This window comes from Diabrotica undecimpunctata, chromosome 4 (genome assembly GCF_040954645.1).
Source record: "Diabrotica undecimpunctata isolate CICGRU chromosome 4, icDiaUnde3, whole genome shotgun sequence".
Lineage (NCBI taxonomy): Eukaryota > Metazoa > Arthropoda > Insecta > Coleoptera > Chrysomelidae > Diabrotica > Diabrotica undecimpunctata.
Genome location: NC_092806.1, coordinates 159495258 through 159517697, shown reverse-complemented (window position 1 = coordinate 159517697; position 22440 = coordinate 159495258). Strand labels below are relative to the sequence as shown.

General features: G+C 31.4%; 2 protein-coding genes and 1 non-coding gene across 5 annotated transcripts; all 3 read right to left on the bottom strand.

The window, feature by feature from the left end:
* Positions 1-745: 745 nt before the first annotated feature.
* LOC140440338 (probable methyltransferase-like protein 25) lies at positions 746-2322 on the bottom strand. Its single transcript, XM_072530782.1, has one exon. It carries the CDS (start codon positions 2169-2171, stop codon positions 783-785), a length of 1389 nt encoding a protein of 462 aa, XP_072386883.1. The 5' UTR covers positions 2172-2322; the 3' UTR covers positions 746-782.
* Positions 2323-3256: 934 nt separating this feature from the next.
* On the bottom strand, positions 3257-3373 carry LOC140440412 (U5 spliceosomal RNA). Its single transcript, XR_011950828.1, has one exon. It is a non-coding gene; the product is annotated as a U5 spliceosomal RNA (small nuclear RNA).
* Positions 3374-8864: 5491 nt separating this feature from the next.
* On the bottom strand, positions 8865-22231 carry LOC140440337 (uncharacterized). 3 transcript variants are annotated; one of them, XM_072530781.1, is made up of 3 exons: positions 22041-22231; positions 21767-21961; positions 8865-11403 (listed from the first exon to the last, which is right to left on the bottom strand). In XM_072530781.1, the coding sequence occupies exon 3, from the start codon at positions 11381-11383 to the stop codon at positions 9332-9334; it is 2052 nt and encodes a 683-aa protein (XP_072386882.1). In that variant the 5' UTR covers positions 11384-11403; positions 21767-21961; positions 22041-22231; the 3' UTR covers positions 8865-9331. The 3 variants fall into 3 exon arrangements, with proteins under 3 accessions (XP_072386882.1, XP_072386881.1, XP_072386880.1); XM_072530780.1 differs by having other exon boundaries at positions 21767-21947; XM_072530779.1 differs by having other exon boundaries at positions 21767-22231.
* Positions 22232-22440: the final 209 nt, after the last annotated feature.

The window sequence follows — 22440 nt, the reverse complement described above, 5'->3', positions numbered from 1 at the left end:
AAATAAAAATTTTGAAAATAAAAGGTAGCCTAAAAACAAAAACTTATTGAAGACGAAGAAACAATAGAAAACTTAATGATACTAATTTTTCTATTATTTCGTATTATAAAAAATATAGAGTACTAGAGAGTCTTTTGAATATGAAAAACTAAAATATATTGCATTTTGCATTGCTCAATTTTTACCTACTTAAATTCTGCACTTTTTGTGGATAAAAAAATACAGAACCAGTCCCTTCTGTCGTTCTTTGTGCATAAATATGTATATTATAACAGTAGCATAACTGTAGACAGCTTTACACGTGTACTTTTTTATTACGTGCGCTCCGAAACACGGTGGCGTCTGAGTTATATTAAACATTGAAGAATGTTCAAACATCTTATGGTTATGCACAGAAATTAGGGAAAAATATAAAGAAAACAAAGAAGTTACACCGAAATACATAATAACTTACGACACAAGCATACGGCAATTAGAAGACAATAAGAAACAAAACAAGACAGTATATCGCGTGTTTTGTATACAAACTTTTTGGCATCTTTAGTTCTGCTTTTTGATTCCAATGTAGATGTAGCTAAACATTCTCATTGTTTATTGAGCCAAGTTTGCTTAAAACCTATATCAAGCATTCATGTCTTATAGTGGCAAATGCTTTCTCATAATGAATGAAGTAAATTTGTAATAACAAAGTAGATATATTAAATACAAGGTATAATATACTTATATATAAAAAAATCAAACCACGAAAGTATAAAAATTTATTTCTTAAATATAAATATTGTTTATTTGATTGCTACTAAACCATAACATCTTGGAGAAACAACAGGATCAAAAACTTGGGCAAGATATGCCTGTTCAATACCCATCTCATATAAATATAGCAGCCTATCCATTAAAATTATGCTTTCAATTATTGGGGAAAGCATATTTCTTATCAAATAAAAAATATACAATTCATACTCCTTTTGCTTATACAGATGAAACAGCTCTTCAAGTTCTGCATCACTCACATCCGTGCATGACAAATTTAATTTTTTAAAAGCTTCTCTGGCATATTGCACAAAGCTTTCACACTTTTTTCTAATTTTCCCCACATGTCTTTTATCAGGATCCAAACTGTTGAATCTTTTCTCCAGGATCACTTCCAGTAAGGCTCTATAAAATATTGTGTCTTTTGGCAATTCCCTCTTATCTAAAATCCTTTCCATTGACTGAGCTGCTATCATTCTTCCAGCTCTTCCTATCTTGTATCTTTCACTTATTAAATAATTACTAATTGGAAACCCCCTGTCTTCTTCATTTCCAGCATTATATATATCATCTTCAAAACGTTCTGACAACAAATGGTAGCAACACCCTACATTACAAATTGTTTTCATACTCAAGTTAGTAGCAAACACTCTTAAAGAAGTTGCAGCTAAGTTCCCACAAGTATGTAGTCCCACAATACCTAAACCATTAGGTTTTTCTAAAAAAACATCTGATACAAGCTCCACAAAATCAATATTATTATCAACAAACTTCGTTACTTGTTTGTATAGATCTGAGGTAACCTGTACTTTACTTTTTACTTCCTTCTGTGGTGATGAAACAGCATTCCACACTCTAGATAGTTTCTTTACTCGAGTAACAGCACCAGTTGTATTTATTGCAGAAGCATCAATACCTAGGACTGGTATTTTGTGATGTAGAGCTAGCATTGAACTAAGATAACCTTTTCCATCACCTATGTCAATTAAATGTGTTGTTTTGGATATATTATTCACAGCAGCTGCAATGTAACTTAAAATATCTACTTCGTGAGATTTTTTTGAAGTCATAAAAATGTCTAACTTTAGTCTGACTGGATCAGAACAACCTAAAGATTGTAATTTTTCTTGTAGATCATCAATTTTGAGGCAAACTTCCATATTTTTTAAAGTAAATTGTTTTGATTTCTTGTTAAATATGCCAAGATTTGGTAATTCTGTATAATTATCATTAAATATACAACTGACAACTTCTTTATAGCCTATTTGTTGTATATCTTCTTGAATTTTTATTGGAATATACTTTACAAATGCATTATTTATGAAATAATCAACCATATGAAAATTTGCTAAAGGTAGAAATGGCTCTAAATAGTCTGTAAGCTGTTTAATGTGATCTTTTAAAACCCTAGTGGTGTTCATTTTCAAAATGACATGTTACTTTTCCCTGGATAGCTAATATTAACTCTCATCTGTGCACAAACCTTCTTAAATTGTGCCCTAATTGTATCAAGCGCTTCAAACACATCAATTTCTGCAGAATTACGTTGAGGAAATTCTGATAAAATTATTTTTAAATTTTCTAAAGAACTTTTTGGTTTTGAAAATTTTTCATCTGTACTTTTTGAATACAGTTCTAAATACTTCTCTACGACACCTAGATAAAAACCAATCTCTGCACCTATTTCTGACCCTCTGTGGAATCCTAAATGATATCCTTCCTTGTTACCTTGCTGGACACCTATGTTGAAACCTTCTTCATATGCTTCTTCTATCACATTTTCTTCAAACAGCAGTATATCGTCAAAAACTTCGTTTATGTCTTTATCTAAAAAATAATCCTACAGTTAATACATATCCAACAGTGTTATAAATTAGAGAAATGAAAGGATTTTGTACCTTTAATATTATCGTACATTATTAAACGGATCTTATGTTCATGCTTAGTGTGCTTTTATGGTAATGGAACGCCGTGATATTTAAGTTAAGAAAAATAAGTTTTATATTTGTATAATATGGTACAACAATTAAAATTTCAACAAATCAAACATAGTAACAGAGGTTAGAAGGGTTAGAATATTCTTCTTTCCAAAAAACAAGGAAGTTTATAAACAAATTTTCTTGAAATGTCAAAACTGACTACTGACTACATTAAATCGTCACTTTCCCCTTCTGAATCAAAACCAATCCAACTAACATCACTTCACGAATCACGATAAAAATATCATTGTAATTTCGATTTGAATAACAACAAATACATAGTGCATCATACATCATAATCACGCATCGTTGTACGATACTGTGTTACTGTGTACCTGTGTCGTGTTTTGTGTTCATTTGTATTCATTGTACCATGGTGCATCGTTGTATTTATTCAAATATATTTAAATGATTCCTATCCACTATCCATATACAATTAATGCAATATGCAATATAATTAAATTAAAACACTGCAAATATTGTAGTATTTGTAGGACTCTAGGACTTACGTTTTCATTATATAAAAAGCCCAACGAAAGTTGGGCACAAAAAATTGGTTATAGACTCATTTGAGTTGTTCCCCTCCACGGAAATCTTTAGTAAAAGGCGAAAGTTTTATTCGCTCTGAAGGGAAACCAGAGTACCACTAATTTAATTGCGTAGAAACTACTGGACAAATTTTACGGTAGCACGTACAGTGCAAAACTGTCGCCATCTCACGGAAACAAGCCTAAGTAATTTAAAAATTTTATTTGTGGGAAAGGGTTTTATCAATTATTATTTATTTATTATAGACGCATATTATTTGGTTTTATGGTCTTATCTTGAACACATAGGTACTTACGTACGAAAGATATAATGGAATCCTACAGCTAATAAGGAAAAAATGAGATTAGATTACAGATGACGCACCAAGGAACATTAAATGAAGGACTGAGAAATTCTAAATTCTACTAAGAAAAAACCAATGACGTATAATATATAGACTAAGTAGTCCCGTATTCTCCCTATATAATCGGGTGTCCTAAAGATCTCCGCTCAAGGTATGTTTACCAGAACAGCGGCGTGCTCATTTCTATTTTAATGACAATAATTATTTTTTTAATTAAAATTAAATATTTGTGATTTTTTTTGTGTTCTCGTCTATAAGAGAAAAAATTATTTTTATGTTTGTAAAGTACATTACCTGAATTTTAATCATCTTACCAACAGGAAATATTGAAGTTTCGCCTAAAGATTAAAAATTCTCATTTTTTAAATTGTATTAAGGACTATTGATTATTATTTAGTGTAAAGGAAATTTTGATAAATAAATCTAATCAGGTTTGCATTTTTATTAAGTGTTGCGAGTCTATTTAGAGAGTCGAAAGATTGCTAGAAGTCTATAAATAGTAAGTGAAAATTTATATCACGTTCATATCACTTTTCAATCAGCTGTGTTGGCATCTATGGTTGATTTTATTTTTCTGAAGCCTGGCGGATATTACCCTAGTGTATTTTCGGTAATTTATCTATTTCCCAATATGCTTAACAATATTTTGTATGTGGTGTTCAGTAACATGATTCCTCTGTAGTTACTGATATCCTTCGGTCTCCTTTTTTAATATCGTTATTAGATGACCCTTTCTCCACTACATCAGTATACTTTCTGAGTTCTCTGTATTTTTTATTAGTTTAAGAATCCAGTGCATCAAATTGTCTTCTTAATTTTTGATTAATTCATTTTGACGTGACAACGTCTTAAATTAGGTTGTGGCTCGGAGTCACTCATGAAAAAGTGTAACGCCCGCTCACGTCTGTTACGATGAGTCACCGAACGAGAGAGAGGCCCGCCGGACCGGCGAATGCCTTGCGTCTCTCTCCCACTCAAACATGATCGGTCCGCTGCGCGTGCAGCACTAGAGAATTAGGCGCGTTGAATCGGTGCGTGCTTGTGTCTCTGTCTTTCTCGAGCGTTCTTGGCGTTGGATTACACATTACAGCAGAAACACTTCCTTTCATTTCATATTTCTCCTATCATCGTCCTATCCTCAACAAAATCACTCAAATAGAAATTAGTTAAGTTTAAGTTTACATGTACAATGTTTTAGTAAACAAAATATATTTCTATAGTTAAAATTTGTGCAATTCTTATTTTCATTCAATTCCTTGTTCCTATTGTGCAATTTAATAATATTCATATCAATAAATATTCTACCGAGAAAAAGACGTTGTCACGTAAAATCTTCGCCCGTAAAACCGACTTTACAGGCAACCGATTTTTTTATCATTTCCTGGTGGTTTTCACTGTTGCAATAATTTCCTTGTATAAAGCAACTTTTGAAGTTTATAGTAAGGAATTAGGAAGAAAATTAATAGGTTACTTGAGTGCAAACAAACACCAAACTTTTGAATTCTAATTTCGTGTTTTGTTGTAATGAATTAAAAACAAACAAAAAAAACATCACATCAATTATACATTTTTAACAAAAAACATACAAAAGAAATAAATCATAAAACATTTTGCAACATAATTAGTAATTTAATAAACGCATTAATGCACACAACATAATAAATACAGTTTCAATTATTTTCTAAGACATACAATATGTTGTATATAAAGATACAATATGTTATAATAATAAATAAATTGTAATGGCGGTGTGAATATACAAAATAGGACAAGATAATGCCCTGCCTAGATCGCACAGGCCGATCAGTCTTACATCATTTTTATTGAAGGCAACGGAAAAAATTCTTAATAGACATATTAACACTTTGGCTACTGTGTGTACCATTTCTGGTACACAGTTGATGTTTATGTATTGTCTATTTACATTACTAATAAAAATAATATGTCGGCCAAAGAAGTGTTAGCTTATCTACTTGTTAACGGGTTAAAAGAAATATTTCTTATGTAGACTTTACACTACATGATTTTATCATAAATATGACAATATCATGAGATTTGTTATGATTCCTCGTTTCTATAATGTTTTAAAAAATCGTGTTTACACTGTTGTTTCTCGGTAAGGGAATGTTGCTGAATTGACATAAGAATAAGGCGCGATATTTAAATATGTTGGTGTTACCCGTATTATTACCGAAAATCATATGATTTTATCATGCGGAATAGGTACCGTCCTATTCTCCTGTGACAAGCTATGACGAACCGCATGAGAGTGCTTATGACAAATCACACAGTGTAAACATGTAAATTTCACTTCATGACCCAATCATATGAAAAATCACATGATAAATCATGTAGTGTAAAGTCGACTTTATTTATTTGTTGCGCTTAGAATATTTTTAACCATGCCATTCAGTGGCGGCTTTTGAAGGTAGGCAGGATAGGCCGGGCCTACCCAATAATTTTAAGAGCTTTAAAATTGAAAAACATATATTCAAAAATTATATTAATACATTTAAATAACTTTTAAATGTTCTAAATCACTCAATACATTAGCGTCCGTTAAAACAACTATATTATTATATTACCACAGAAAGCATCGAATCGTATTAAGGCATTTTAAATATCATTAATAGGCCCGACCGGAACTGGCCGACCTAGCTCACATAAGATCCCCATACAAAAAGCGTTTGAAGTAAGCAGCTTGCCGGACAACGATTTATATCGTCGTGTTTACGCTTGCTGTTTAGGCACCAGACGATCGGGCCTACGACGACAATCGTTGTCACTTGTAACGTAATTATTATCGAATTGTGATATAAATTTTCTTTTAAATTATGATAAAAAAATATGTAACATAATCTATAATTGTAACATATTTTTAAACAAACAACACAATTGCAAACAAGTACACGGTTGCCCAATTAAATTTTAAAAAATTCGAAGAAAAAAATCACATTTGCGTGATTTCTATATCGCCTAATTGTATGAAACTTATATATGAGATTGTTTTATAACTGATACATAAAAATGAGTTTTTATGGCGCTTTACCAGGTTGCAGTATTAGTAATGTTTATAGTGAGTGTTTGGACATTGTTATTTCACTATTGGAATCGCCATTATCTAGAAGAACTGAAATTGGTAGAAAAAAAATTATTATGAATGAAAGGTCTACTCCAACATTGCGTATTGACCAAAAAGATGGGAAAAAGGTGCGTACTTTTAATTTCTCTTGGTATGATGTCTACAAATGGTTGTCTGGAAGTATTACGAAAAACAGACTATATTGTTGGCCGTGTTTGAAATTTTCTAATAAGAAATGTGTATAGAACTGTAAAGGATACTTTGATTTAAAAAATATGTCTGCCTCCTTAAAAAAAATATTCCAGTTGCAAGGAACATTTAAGTAATTTCCTGTCCTTTAAGGATGTACAGAAGAGGGCGTTTTCTATTCGCGATTTGCTAGATGAAAAATCAAAAATCTCAAAAATTAGATACAACGCAGAAGTTAAAATGAACAGAGAAATCATTAAACAATTAGTTAGGGGGGGGGTCATGACCCCTCCCTCTGGATCCGTCACTGATTACACATAGCTATATGTAATTTGCTGGCTTGGCCTACCCAAAATTTTACCACACCAGCCGCCACTGATGCCATTTGTCATTTTCAAAACTTCAATTAATAAAAAATTACCTAAAGTAGACTTTACACTACATGATTTTATCATATGAGATTTGTTATGATTCCTCGTTTTTATGAAGTTTTAAAAAAGCGTGTTTACACTGCTTGATAAGTTATGACTTATGATATGAGTGACAATGAGTGAGGTGCTATTGATTTTCTTTTTGTTTATGGTCATAGAGATATAAGACCCAGTATGGGTATCAACTATTAGATTTTGAAACCATTATAATGGAAAATAAATCTTTGATTGCATTGGCTTCCCGACTTTTAATAATAATACGCCGGCGACAACTGCGTACAGCAGTAAGAAAAAGATCAGACGCCTTTGGGCTAACAGATGGCTCTTACGAAGAAATCGTGGACAGGGTATATCAAATTTAGTGTTGATATTATACCAAATTAAAAATAATTAATAAAGAAACTAAACTAAAAGTATGACTAAGAAGAGACCATAAAACACTAAACTAAGAATAAAATAAACTAAATAAATAATAAAAGAAAAATACGACACAATAGCTCACATTAGATAATAGGTTCAAGTTCAATATCAATGCAACAAACAATAAATAAATAAAGGATGTTGTCTCTTGGTAAGAGAATGTCGCTGAATTGACATAAGAATAAGGCGCGATATTTAAATATGTTGGTGTTACCCGTATTATTACCGAAAATCATATGATTTTATCATGCGGAATAGGTACCGTCGTATTCTCCTGTGACAAGCTATGACGAACCGTATGACAGTGCTTATGACAAATCACACAGTGTAGACATTAAAATTTCACTTCATGACCCAATCATATGATAAATCATGTAGTGTAAAGATCTACCATGAGCCAATCCAGGCTAACAAATTTACCTATAAGTATCGAGGAAAATATTTGTTTTAATTTAGATGTGACTGACCTAGTTAGGAAATTTGCACTTATGCAAGAAAAGTCGATTTTAGTTAGACGTGTATATATACCTAGTGTTGTATTTCTTTTTTCTCTATTGTTCATAAAATAACTATGTAGGTTTTTGTATTTTGGTTATGCCAAATTATATTTATGTACATAATACGTTCTATAAACTCATATTTACATTATAGGTATATGTATTCGTTGACTTAATATATTTTTATGATTTAAATGTTCAAAATTGTGTTTTTATTAATTTTACCTAATTTGCGATGCTTTCTTATACACGTTTTCCAAAATTGCTAATAAGGTGGCAAATTTATTTCTTGCACCCGGACGGCAAAACCTCTAGGCTCGGCCCTGACAAAATGTTTCTGGCACAAAAAACTAGCCAATGATTATCTTCAAGTCTGTTCCAGTCAGATACGTCAGCCATGTTGGTAACAAGAGATAAACCATAAATTAAGAAAACTGTAATAGTTCCCTCAAAAATAAAAACACAACCACTTCCAAAGAAACACCTACGTCGGTAAAGCGCAACCTATTAGAAAGGTAAAAAACTTACGACATTATCTCACCTATATTGATTGATCAAAAGGAACAAGGGAACGCGAAAGAAAGAAAAGGATGGGGAAAAAATGAAAAAATAAAACGCAATTCACAATGTTAAACAAAAAGCTTATGAAATTTTTATTATATACAAAGTGGACAAAAAAATACTACAATAGTTTTAAAATATAATAATAACCAGTTTGTTTTTATAATACAAATATGCGCCAGTTTGTACGATTTTTCGAAATCAATTTTTCTTTATCGTAGAAACGCTATTTTGAAAAGGAAAACCGTCTACTTCTGTAAACTACACTAACTAAAATAAACATTCCAAACTGATTTTGCATATATGCAGATGAATTCAATTAAAGGAAAACCTCTAAAACAAATTTCACACTTAAGATCATTTCCTGTATGGCTTTTCTCTAGTGTGCACTCTCAAATGTGTTTTCAAATTACTTGGTTCACTAACTTCCTTCAAAAAGGAAATTTTTACATTGGTAAGGTTTTTTTCTAGAGTGTATTCGCTAATGATTTTTTAAATAACTTGTTTGAGAAAACTGCTTAAAACAAATTTCAGTTATGACGTTTTTCTTTAGTGTGAACTTTCATGTGTTCAATTAAATCAATTTTTCGAGTTAACTGTTCTAAACAAATATCACACTCATAAAGTGTTTCCCCAGTGTGCACTCTCAAATGTACTTTTAAATTGCCTGCTTTAAAAAACCGTTTAAAACAAATTTCACATTCGTGAGGTTTTTCTTCAGTGTGCGTTCTTAAATGTAGTTTCAAATGCCTTGTTGTATTAAACTGCTTTAAACAAGTTTCACACTTTTTTTTTGCAGTGTGAGTTTTTATGTGATAAGTCAAACTATCTTTTTTAGCAAACTGCTTAAAACAAATTCCACACTTGTAAGGTTTCTCCCCAGTGTGCGTTCGTAAATGTTTTTTCAAATTGCTTTTTTGAGAGAACTGCTTAAAACAAATATCACACTTGTAAGGTTTTTCCCCAGTGTGCAGTCTCAAATGATTTTTCAAATGATGTGCTGTAATAAACTGCTTAAGACAAATTTCACACTTATGAAGTATTTCTCCTGTATGTACTTTCATGTGTTCACGTAAATAACAATTTGAGGCAAACTGTTTAAAACAAATTTCACATTTGTACGACTTTTCTCCAGTATGCGTTTTTAAATGATATTTTAAAGTATTGGCACGAGAAAACAGCTTAAAACAAACTTCACACTTGTAAGGTTTTTCTCCAGTGTGCATTCTCAAATGTACTTTTAAATTAGTAGCTGTAGTAAACTGTTTAAAACAAATTTGACACTTGTGAGAATTTTCTTCAGTGTGAAGTTTCATGTGTTGAGTTAAATAGACTTTTCGAGCATATTGCTTGAAACAAATACCACACTTGTAAGGATTTTCTCCGGTGTGACCATTTATGTGATCAGTTAATTCACCTTTTTGAAAAAACTGCTTAAAACAAATATCACACTTGTAAGGCTTTTCTCCAGTGTGCAATCTCAAATGTTTTTTCAAAGTACCTCCTTCAGTAAACTGCTTAAAACAAATTTCACACTTGTAAGGCTTTTCTCCAGTATGCGTCTTTAAATGATTTTTCCAAGAATTGGAACGAGAAAACAACTTAAAACAAATTTCACACTTGTAAGGTTTTTCTCCAGTGTGCACCCTTAAATGTAGTTTCAAATTACCTGCTGAAGGAAATTGCTTAAAACAAATTTCACATTTGTGACGTTTTTCTCTAGTGTGAACTTTTGTGTGTTCAATTAAACCACTTTTTTGCGGAAACTGCTTAAAACAAATTTCACACTTATAAGGTTTCTCCCCAGTGTGCGTTATTAAGTGTTTTTTGAAATTACCTGCTGTACTAAACTGTCTAAAACAAATTTCACACTTGTGAGACTTTTCCCCAGTGTGTACTTTTAAATGTGTTTTCACGTCACCTTTTCTACTAAACTGCTTATAACAAATTTCACACTTGTAAGGCTTCTCCCCAGTGTGCGTTGTTAAGTGTGTTTTCAAATTAGTTGCTGTACTACACTGCCTAAAACAAATTTTACACTTGTGAGGATTTTCTCCAGTGTGAATTTTCATGTGTTGAGTAAAATAACCTTTTACCTTAAACTGCTTAAAACAAATTTCACACTTGTGAGGTTTTTCTTCAGTGTGCACTCTCAAATGATCTTTTAAATTACTTGATGTTGTACACTGCTTAAAACAAATTTCACACTTGTAAGGTTTCTCTCCAGTATGCACTCTTAAATGTTCTTTCAAGTTACTTGATATTACAAACTGCTTAAAACAAATTTCACACTTGTGAGGTTTTTCTCCAGTATGCACACTCAAATGTGTTTTCAAATTACCTGCTGTATTAAACTGCTTAAAACAAATTTCACACTTGTGAGGTTTTTTTTTAGTGTGACCTTTCATGTGTTTAGTTAAATAAACTTTTTGAACAAACTGCTTAAAACAAATTCCACATTTGTAAGGTTTTTTTCTAGTCACAACCTTTATGGTTTTATTTAACGTTTTTCCTTCAACACGTGGATTCATAGAAATTTCTTTGTGAGATGAATGTTCAGTCATTACCTTCATAATTTCCATCTTGTTCTCTTGCTGATAATCTAAAAATCACACTGACTATAATATAAGCATTTAGGTACAAGTTAAAATAAATTTAAATACAAAGAAATGTAATAATCGAATAAAAGATTAATAAAATGCCGTTGCAGTTTCGCAACTGTATATAAACATTTTTAAAATATTAACAGTCTTTTTGTTAGTTTTGATTCTCCCCGTATAATTAGCCAAGATTTTGCGTACAAAAATGCAGACGCTACAGAACAATAAACTGTTGTTATACAATGTTGCAAACAAGAGTGTTCATTAGGTTTATTCATACATTGTTCTTAACAGCGAAACATAGAAAAATTACCGTATTTTGTTAAAATGGCAGATCGTTTGGGTAATTTTACACCCACGCGTTCCCTCAACTTGTAAAAAACAACCGTTGAACCAATTGACGGTTCTGCCATCTGCCAAACAAGATAGTCGTGTCTCTGCGCTATCGCCGTTTCGTTTGTGGTTGCTCTATGTCAAAGAAGACATCGTTTTAGGTGATTGGTGCTATTTCATCAATTTCCACTGGGGTAACGTACCGTTCGCGTCATAAAAAACTGGTACAACTCTTATAACCAGAAATCGTGTTTTTTAAGTTGTGTACGTTGATCTTGTCACATGTGTCATTCTAATTTCTAGGGCACTGTTGCCAGTTCAACGAAAATATTATATGAAACCAGCTAAAAGCAGTGTTTTGCGACAGACCGCCAGTTTTGAGTATACTAAAAACTAAAACATTATCGAGCATTTTCGATCAGTCAGTCACACAAAATTTGTTTGCATCCTAAAAAATTCTCATATTAATTTTGTTATTTTTCATCATCTCAATTAATGTGTGTGTGTGTGTGTTTTGTTTTATGGCACTGGAACTAAGCCAATTAGCCAGAACAAATGTGTGAAAGTTATAAGGAAAATGCTTCAGTTAAGTATTAATTTTCACTTAATGCGTATCTAATATTATCTTATATTTAATGAACAACACATATTATTATACATAGGGAGGGGACCCCTGGAATGGATACAAAAGAGTGGGATTTATGTTAGTGTGCTTATAATTTAAATTTACATTTAACTGTATGTACATAAATAACCTCATATACTCGTATATCTTCAGTTGCAAGTAAGCTCGATAAGTTAAAAGGTGTGTCTATTTTTAATTTATATAGATTACTAAGTAGTGTAGAGATCTCTTGTTGAATAGAAGCGCATTCTAATATAATATGTTCTAAACTACCATGTTTTCCGCATTCGCAATAATCTTCGTTATGGATACCTAAACGGTGTTTATATTCCGGATACATTGCATGGTTACTTCTGATTCGTGAAATTGTTTTTATAAAATTTCTATTTTGTAAAAAACCATGGTTTTATGTTTAGTTTTGGAAGCAACAATTTAAACTTTTTCCCAGAGTTGGATTTTTCGTATTTTTCTTGCCATTTAGTTTTCATGGTTATTTTCATTTGGCTTACGTGATCGTTCAAAGGTAGCTTCATGTTAATCATCTCCCCTTCTGTAGTAGCCCTTTTTGCTAATCTATCTGCTATCTCATTATATTCTATCCCACAATGACTTTTTACCCAAGATAATGTAATTATCTTTTCATTTTTATTCAATTTTGTAAGTACTTCATATACATCTTTAATTAAATCGTCATACTGGTCGGTTATGTTAATATTTTTTATCTTTTCTAATGCACTTCTGCAGTCAGAGAATATTACTATATTAGTGCCGGATAGGGATTGAGCACAGATTAGTGCATTTTTAATTCCGACTATCTCTGCAGTGATCATTGACGATCCCTTAGGCAGTTTATACAGTCGCTTTATATCATCTCAATTAAGTACCCATACATTTATTTGTGTTTTATTATAATTTATAAAATATTTCAATTCAAAAATAATGATAGATAATCAATCTAGACATAACTTTTAATTATTATAATAAAACATTACAGTGAGATACATATTGGATTGTAACTGTCACGTTTTGAAAAGCGTTTTTTCGCCCAGGAATTTTATAGTTTATAATACGTACGATAAAGTATAAAGTTATGTTTTTCACATTTATTGTTCTTGTAATAAATAATAATTTAATCTTGGTAGTTTGCCTGCTACTAAACTTATTGACACAAAGTACAGTTCCCTATCCCTAACCCTATCTCTGGTTATTAAATGTATTAGATACGGTTTTTTGTTGTTAATGATAAAAATAATAACTATCTAAAAACTTACATTTTTGAACGTTATTTTTTAGATTTAGATTTTGTGTAATTTCGTTATCTGTAATGGCAACAACGAATTGATTGACTGTGTCTGAACACAGGTTTACATTGAGAAAAAAAAAGTGTACCAGTTTTATATGACGGGAAGTGTACAACCACCTATACTGATATATGCATTATGTTACAAATTTGTGCTGAAGTGCTGAACTAAATATTTCATATTGTTCCGTGATTTGAATTTAATAAAAAAACTTTTTACGTTTATTTAAATATTCATTTTAGCGTATTTACTGTTTTATATAATTATACATATATTTTACCATTAACCCTTCAGTGAGCGCGCCAGTTTTATAACATGTAAAGGTGGGTACACATATGCGAGCCGAACGGTATACGTACAGTACGCGTACAGATCCTTGAAAAATATTCTACATCGTACTAATCGCATACTTATCTCGATCCATGGAAAGCGACAAACCAACAACGAACAAACATGTGCGAAATGATTAATTTTATTTATAATTTGGGTACTGATTTATGTTCCTGTTTTTGCTTGTTTAACAAAAATAAAATTATGTACAGTAATCATCGACGTATAAATAAAGATTTTATCTTTATTTATACGTCCATGACAATAATCAGTTTACTGTTTTCTCACGTCTCTCTAGGAAGGAACACGTCATTCACACAATGTCGATTTGATGACACAATAAAAATGTTCGCTGCGTCTAGTAAGCGCCGTCCAAACTGAAAGCCGAGCTTCCTTTGAAGTCGTGAAATAAACCGCAACAATTTGGTTCGCGACGAGTCACGATGAAACAGTACGCAAGCGGTTTTTTCTGCCGTACACATTAACGAATATAGCGTTCACAAACGGTTCGCGAACAGTTCTGCTCGCAAATGTGTACCCGCCTTAAGGTCGCGCGCGGACTCCGCACTTATTTATGACCTTATTTTATTTGAACTGTAGTTCAAAAATATGTTTTCTTGCTGGTCACTTTTCATTGTACCAATGTAATATTATATTTCTGCTTATAATAATAAAAGTAATACATTAGATCTAGTTTATAAATATATAAATAAGTTTTCATTTTATATACCTTAGGATGTAAAGAAAATTTAGATTAGATTAAGAAAAGAGTTTACATCGACTACCAAGAGAACGACTTTTCACACCATGCTGTACACGGATGGCAAACTGCTAGAATCAACGGAAGATAAACTGAAAGAATGGGAAAACTACATTAAAATTCTTTTTCACGACATACGAGAAGAACCAAGATTGGAAAATAACAACGAAGGGCCAACAATTCTGAAATCTGAAATCATAAATGCAATTAATCATCTTAAAACAAATAAAAGCCCAGGTCCAGACGGAATATACCCAGAAACGCTAAAATTAATCAGCGAAGAAAATATCGAAATATTTGTCCTTTTATTCAATCGCATTTATGATACAGGTAAAATACCCCAAGATTGGCTGGAGTCAATATTCATCCCACTACCAAAAAAGCCAAACCCACAACACTGCAATGAGTTCCATATGATAAGCCTTATGAGTCATGCAGTAAAAGTCCTACTAAAAATCGTACATAATCGTATCTATAGAAAGTGCGAAACAATCATAGGAGACGATCAGTTTGGATTCAGAGCCAGCATGGGAACGAGAGAAGCCCTGTTCAGTTTACTAGTTCTCGCCCAAAAATGCTACGACCAACAGAAAGATATATTTATATGCTTTATAGACTTCGAAAAAGCATTTGATAGAGTAAGACACGACCTACTATTAGAACGTTTGCAAGAAGTCGGTTTAGATGGAAAAGACATCAAATTCTTAAAAAACTTGTACTGGAACCAAAACGCCAGAGTTAGGATCGAAGGTTCCACATCCGCAGAAGTAGAAATTAGGAGAGGAGTAAGACAAGGATGTGTTCTGTCGCCTCTGCTGTTTAATCTTTACTCCGAGTTTCTATTTAAAGAAGCATTGGAGGATTCCAAGGATGGAATCAATGTGAATGGCGTAAATATCAACAGTGTCAGATACGCCGATGATACAGTGTTAATTGCGGATTCCGACTTAGGTCTACAACGACTCATCGACAAGACCAACTCGACCTGTGAGCAATTTGGTATGAAAATAAACATTAAAAAAACCAAAGTGATGTCAATCCGAAAAAACCAAAACGTACCTCAACCTTGCACAATAAATGGGCACATTTTAGAACAAGTCAATAGATTTAAGTACCTGGGACGTTGGATCGATAGCAGCCTAAATCCTGATCTAGAAAGAAGATCGAGAATAGAACAGGCCAGAAAATCTTTCGAAAAAATAAAAAAACTGCTTTGTGATTCTCGAATAAAACTCGAAATTCGACTACGTTTATCAAAATACTACGTCTGGTCGACTCTTCTATATGCAGTTGAAACGTGAACCCTTAAAACATCAACCGTAAATAAATTGGAGGCCTTTGAAATGTGGATCTACCGGAGAATACTCAAAATTTCGTGGACATCGCATACCTCAAACGAAGAAGTGCTGCATAGAATAGGCAAGGAAAGAGAACTTTTTAACACAGTAAAAGTTAGAAAAACATCATACCTAGGCCACATACTGAGAAATAATAAGTACCAATATGCCCAACTTATAGTGAAAGGAAAAATCGAGGTAAAGAGAGGCCTAGGAAGGAAAAGACTATCGTGGCTCAGAAACATCCGACAATGGACAGGGCTAAATTTTGAACAGCTAATAAGAACAGCGGAAGATAGAGAAGAGTTTAAAATTGTAGTAGCCAACCTCCATTGAGGAGAGGGCACTTTAAGAAGAAGAAGTAAAGAAAATCTAAGTACTAACAAGCCAATAGAGACGAGAAAATTTTAGCAAAAACTGAACAAAAGCAAAAAGGAATAAAAAAAAAGAAGTAAACAGATAAGGAGGGTAATATATTGACAGAAAAACAAGAAAAACTAATATGGAATTCCTGAATGAGACCAAAAGTGTTTTAGATTATAATATACGCTTCTTGGTAAAACTGATAAGGAAAGCTAAATTTTACGATAACTTATCACACGAATGACTCATTTCATTATTTCTTTACTGGAGTATAAAAATACTTACCTGAAAAAATATTGTGTTTTTTTTAATTAAAATTATAGAAAATGAGTCAACAACAAAAACGATAGAGAGGAAACATATATTTCATATAGAAAAATAAATAAACTTTTAACACACGTAAATTTTACAAAAATTTCTAAAAAACAAGCATTTTTACAAAAAATTACAGAAAAACAACTTCTTTTCCATAACAGTCATTGCATATAAAATTGGCATGTTCCAAACATATAAATTTGTGGCATATTTTACAAAAATATTTCGTAAGTCTATTTTTCTTACGGTCGCAATATTTACATCTGCCTTTTTGGAGAAAAGATAAATTTGGTTGTTGTTCTTCTTCTTGAAAGCTACAAATTTCCCTAATTCTTACTTTCAAAGTTGTTGGGAATGAGATGATTGAAGCAGTTGTGCACAAATGATTTTGAAGTAGAGCAAAACCTAGATCTCATACAAATTTTTGTCTTACGATGATTTTCTCTTCAGTATTATTTGCATAATAAACAACTTAACTGTTGATTCCAGCAATATTCAGACAAGCATAAAATGTTAAAATATATATCGACTCTACGTTAAAATCTTTATTAGAGAGTAGGTGTATTATATAGACACTAATAATATGAAAGAAGATTTAGTTTTTAGAGAGATATATGTTAAGTAGAATATAGAACACGAGGAAAAGAGGTATTCAACATTGTATATTTTAATTTAACGAATAAAGCTTGGAAGAATAGAAAATGGTGTATTCTTAAATATATAATTATAGACAACAAATCTAAAAGGTTATGAGGTCAGAAGTAATTATTGGCTGGAGGTGCAGAATACCAGAATATATTGGTCGTCAAAATAAATACTTGCCAGAAGCACAACTTTATTCTTCTTTATTCAATAAGAAGCAAGGGTACAATTTTTTCTAAAAGCAAAAATACTTTCTTTCAGAACAAAACAACCTAAAATATCTAAACCTTACAGGTAAAATACCTTATTACAGTTCGAAATACTGTATTGGATAACCATAATACACCATGCAACGCATAATTAGAGCCTCTTCTTTGATTTTTCTCTTTTTACCATCGGTTTTTTATAGGGCTATATTTGAATCATTCCATTGAACCCTATGTCCATTTTCCAATGCATCATCATCTTGGTGCTACAGCCCTTAGAGGGCCTCGACCTTCTCAAGATTTCTACGCCATTCTATTCTGTCCCTCGCTTGCATTTTCCAGTTGCCGACTCCGATCTTCTCGGCATCTTGTGTTACCCCGTCCATCCACCTCAGCTTTGGTCTACCCCGTCTTCTCATTCCCATGGGTTGCACTGTTAGAATCTTTTTTATCATGCGTATTTACATATTTGAGATCTGTCAAATTTTTGATATAAGATTGATGTTCACTTATTCTAACATTTAATGGCCTTGATGTTTCACCTAAATAAAACTGATCGCATTCACAAGGCATTTAAATACAATTCTTTGCTCTTTCTTGTTCATTGTTAGGTTTAGTTTTAGATAAAATAGATCTCAACGTGTTTGTTGTTTTGAATGTCGTTGAAATGTTGATTTTATTTCCTATCTTTTTAAGTTTTCCTATCTTATTCCTTGTGTATGCTGTAGGAATCTCGTTTTAAGTTGTTCTGTTCTATTCGATCGATTGTTAAAAACTCCTTATTTATAAACGATAAAGGATAATCATTTTTTAATATAACATATGTTAACAAATGTTTTTCCTCTAAAAACGAATTTTTGTCAGAACAAGTAATTTTGGCTCTGTAACCTAATAAGTATTCAGGCAGGCCCAAACTAAATAACTTCATATATAAATTATATGTACCGGTGTGCTTGAAACAGCCACAGTTGAAAGTAACAGCACATTACGTGTGTCCATATATGATCATATATGGGAAAGTATGAGTGTGTACCATATTTGGTACACACAGTCGTTAAAGTGTTAAAAAATGTGTCATTTTTTTGCAAATGGTTGTATAATACTTAATAAAAATTCACTACAAGGAGAATTCATAGTACTACAAATAGGTCTAAGTGGTATATTCGTTTTATAGTCTAGGCGGGATCTGTTTTGGATTGGACATTTTCCATAGGAAGCTATTTTTTTGCTGGAATCCCTTCAGGATGTGCCCAATATCGATAATCACGATATGCGCCAGTCGCAAACCCTGTGCTAAATTTTTTATTTAACAAAATCTGAAAACAATTGAAAATTTCTCATTTTTTGCTCCTATTTTCGTTTATAATTCGGAAAATATTGATCCTAGAGAAAAAATTATAAGAAGTTAAAAGTTTCGTTATTCAATTTTACACAATATTTCGTTAGCTAGAAATTGAAAATTTAATGTTTATTGTTGAAAAAAATAGCAATAATTGGAAAAAAAAGTACAAAAAAATGAAGTTTATCCTTTAAATGTTTTCGACTTTCTAAACTTGACTTACAAGCTCCATATTCCGCCTAGAAAAACCTTTTAATATGTTTAAAACGTGTGCTAAATTTTGTTAAGATCTGTCGGATAGGTATTGCATAATAATTTTGCAACCCAGCCTACTGAAAAAAAATCGCAAATTTTCAAATGTCTAGTAAGCAATAAATAAGGCTTTCAAATAGTTGCAAATTTTTTTACATATAGAGGAAGGCTCAAACTTTCAAACGCTTTTTGTAAAATTCAATATAAATAAATAAACAACCAATTTTAAAATCTATCTTAGTAATTTTGAGCAAATACGTAAATTTATGAGCCCATTGCTTTACTAAATTTATTCTAAGTTAAATTGTATTTTCAAGAATTCAATTGATGATGATAGTATCGGAGCTACTACAGGAAGGAGGTGAAACATTACTAAATAGGCAGTTAGCAGCGAAGTGGAATAGCGGTATTATTGAATCATTACATAAAAAAGGAGACCATTTAGAATGTGTAAATTAGCATGGAAACACAATGTTTGAACGCAGTATACGAAATAAAATCAAAAGTAGTTTATAAAAGGCTTAGGCCTCACGCTGAAAAAATAGTTGGCAAATACCATGTGGGTTAAGAAGACAGAAATCAACAGTAGACCAGGTATTTGTACTATGGCAGATCCTTGAAAAAAAAAGTGAATATAACAATGACATATATCATTTCTTCATAGACTTCAAAAACAGATATGACAGTATAAACTGAAAATTGTTAATACAAACAATGAAAGAATCTAATAAAGCAACACAACTAATAGTATTGATAAAAGAAACTCTAAAAGTAAGAAGTAAAATCCAGATACAAAACAAATTAATGGAAACAGTAGATGTGAAAAAGGGACTATGTCAGAGTAATACTATAATAATTAATAAAAGTGTCTAAAACTAGTATTTGCAGATGATGTTGACATACTAGAGGCATACTTGAAATGATAGAGGCATTCAATCAATTAAAATAAGCTACAAGTAATACTGGTCCAAACAAAATAATATATACATGCAAGTTAAAAGGCAAAAATAAGGCAGTTACAAAATCTAATGATAGGAGAATACAATATTGAGGGTGTATAAAGCTTTACATACTTAGGATCGTTAGTTATATATGATAAAAAAGTTGTACCGGAAGGATAATTATTTAGTAAACCGGAACGCCTCAGAAATGCCAAATTTTTTGTGGACTTAGCCGAAAAAGTGAAAAAAACCTCAAATTTTAATGTTTTCTTTGCTTTAAACTAGTAAAAGTGCCCAAATAATCTAAAATACAGAAAAAATAACAAAAAAAGTACTATGAATCAAAAAAAATTTACATAAAAAGCAAGGAAAAGTATATATACATGTCTTAATAAAAAATACGTAACTAAAACATATTAAATATCACTGTTTTTTACTGTTTAATTATGAAAAAATGGGTAAAATTGTTTAAAACAATCAAGATTTTTAATATTTCAAAACAATATGGCGGCCATGCGCAAGAAGTTAAATTTTATGTACTTTTGACATTGTTGCCAGTTTTAACCTTTAAAAGATCTAAAAATTTCATGAAAATTACCTTAAAACAGGTGGATGCAATCTTAATAACCACGTGCAAAACGAGTACTCGTTAACCATCGTCTTATTTTATTATTAAAAATGTAAACCAATAAACCAAATCTAACCTAACACTGGTAAAAAAAAACAGTAATAAGAATAAAATGTTATAATTAAAAATCAAAATTTTTATATTTCATAAGAAAACATGAAATTAAAACTAAACCAACGTAACCAAATCTAACCTAACGCTGGTAAAAAAAGCAGTAATAAGAATAAAATTTTGTATAATTAAAAATAAAAATTTTTATTTTTCATAAGAAAACGTGATAATAAACGTAAAGTAAGGTAACCAAATCTAACCTGACCCTTGTAAAAAAGTTATAATTTTCAGTTAAAAGTACGTAATATAAACTTTACGTTTTAGGTAAATTTTTATTTTTCATTAGAAAACATAATTTTGAATAACTATGGCAACACTGGTTAAAATTACCCTTCTTGACCATAAGAAACAGTTGTCATTCCTGTCATTTCTTGTTGTTTCATGGTAAATAATGGCGGTGGCTTTTAAAAATCGGGCATATTTTAAATGGAAATTACATAAAAAAGAACGTTTTGCACCGAATAAAAATTATTGCACAATCATTAGTAAGTGAAGCAGAATTCATTGATATAAATCTCATCTCCATAGACACGGTTCCGGCTTATTACACTAGTACCAAATTGGTAATTGGCCATTGGTAGATTAGCGGATAAACTTGGCAATGGCAATACTGTCAAAACACTAACTAGTTAGTAGCCAGATTGCAACACTTTTGCCCTATTTTTCGTATACTATTTGGGTTATCTTGAAGTTAAATAGGGGAAATATTAATAAAACAAGCAAATTGTAGTATAATTTAGTGTTGTTAATGTGACAAGAACTTCTCAGTATTTAAATAATTGGGGCAATACTCAGTTTAAATTTAAATGGTGTCAAATTTGCCATAATTGTTTTGTTATTTTAATGTCAAGTTTCATAAAAGCCTGGTCTTGGTCGTCTTACCTGGTCCTATCCTCTCTTTAAAATGGCTAGCGCATACATGAAAATTGTTATAGTTTTTGTTGCAGCATCCTCTAATTTAGGGCTCTTAACAGCATTCACCCATTTATCAAACATATCCATATAATTTTGTGGACTTGAAAAACAGTATTGTTTGCTGGTACATAGTAATTATCCATGCAATCTGGAACAAAACATCTTTTTTTGGTCAGTTCTTCATGTTTCCATTGTTATTCCATGTAATGTGTTAATAATTAAAAATCATCTAAGATTGTACCTTTTTTCACTACCAAAGAATATAGTATAGAGGATATTCTCTGGTATAGACGCTATATTCTTTGTCACTACTTCACTTACGAAAAAATAAAAATGGCGTTTTGTTCTCATACCTCATGGGCATGAATGGGAACAAAGCATTTGACTTTGACCATAGCGCAATATACTGTGACGTTCTTTGACCATGATCCATGGAATGAATACACAAGGTATGATACCATGGTACAATGAATGGACCGTGGAAGTGATGACGTAGATTTTATTGATATCTGTCAGTTTCACTTTCCAAACAAACCTTGTTTAGTATGGATAATTTGTATTTTTCGTTATTTTTTCATTTTTTTTACAGAATCTTTCCGCTTTTTGCAATATCTAAGTATTCTAATAGTTACTACAACAAT

Bases quoted from the DNA above. Each gene is read 5' to 3' on its own strand.
- LOC140440338 (XM_072530782.1), bottom strand. From the start codon at position 2,171: ATGAACACCACTAGGGTTTTAAAAGATCACATTAAACAGCTTACAGAC.
- LOC140440337 (XM_072530779.1), bottom strand. From the start codon at position 11,383: ATGGAAATTATGAAGGTAATGACTGAACATTCATCTCACAAAGAAATT.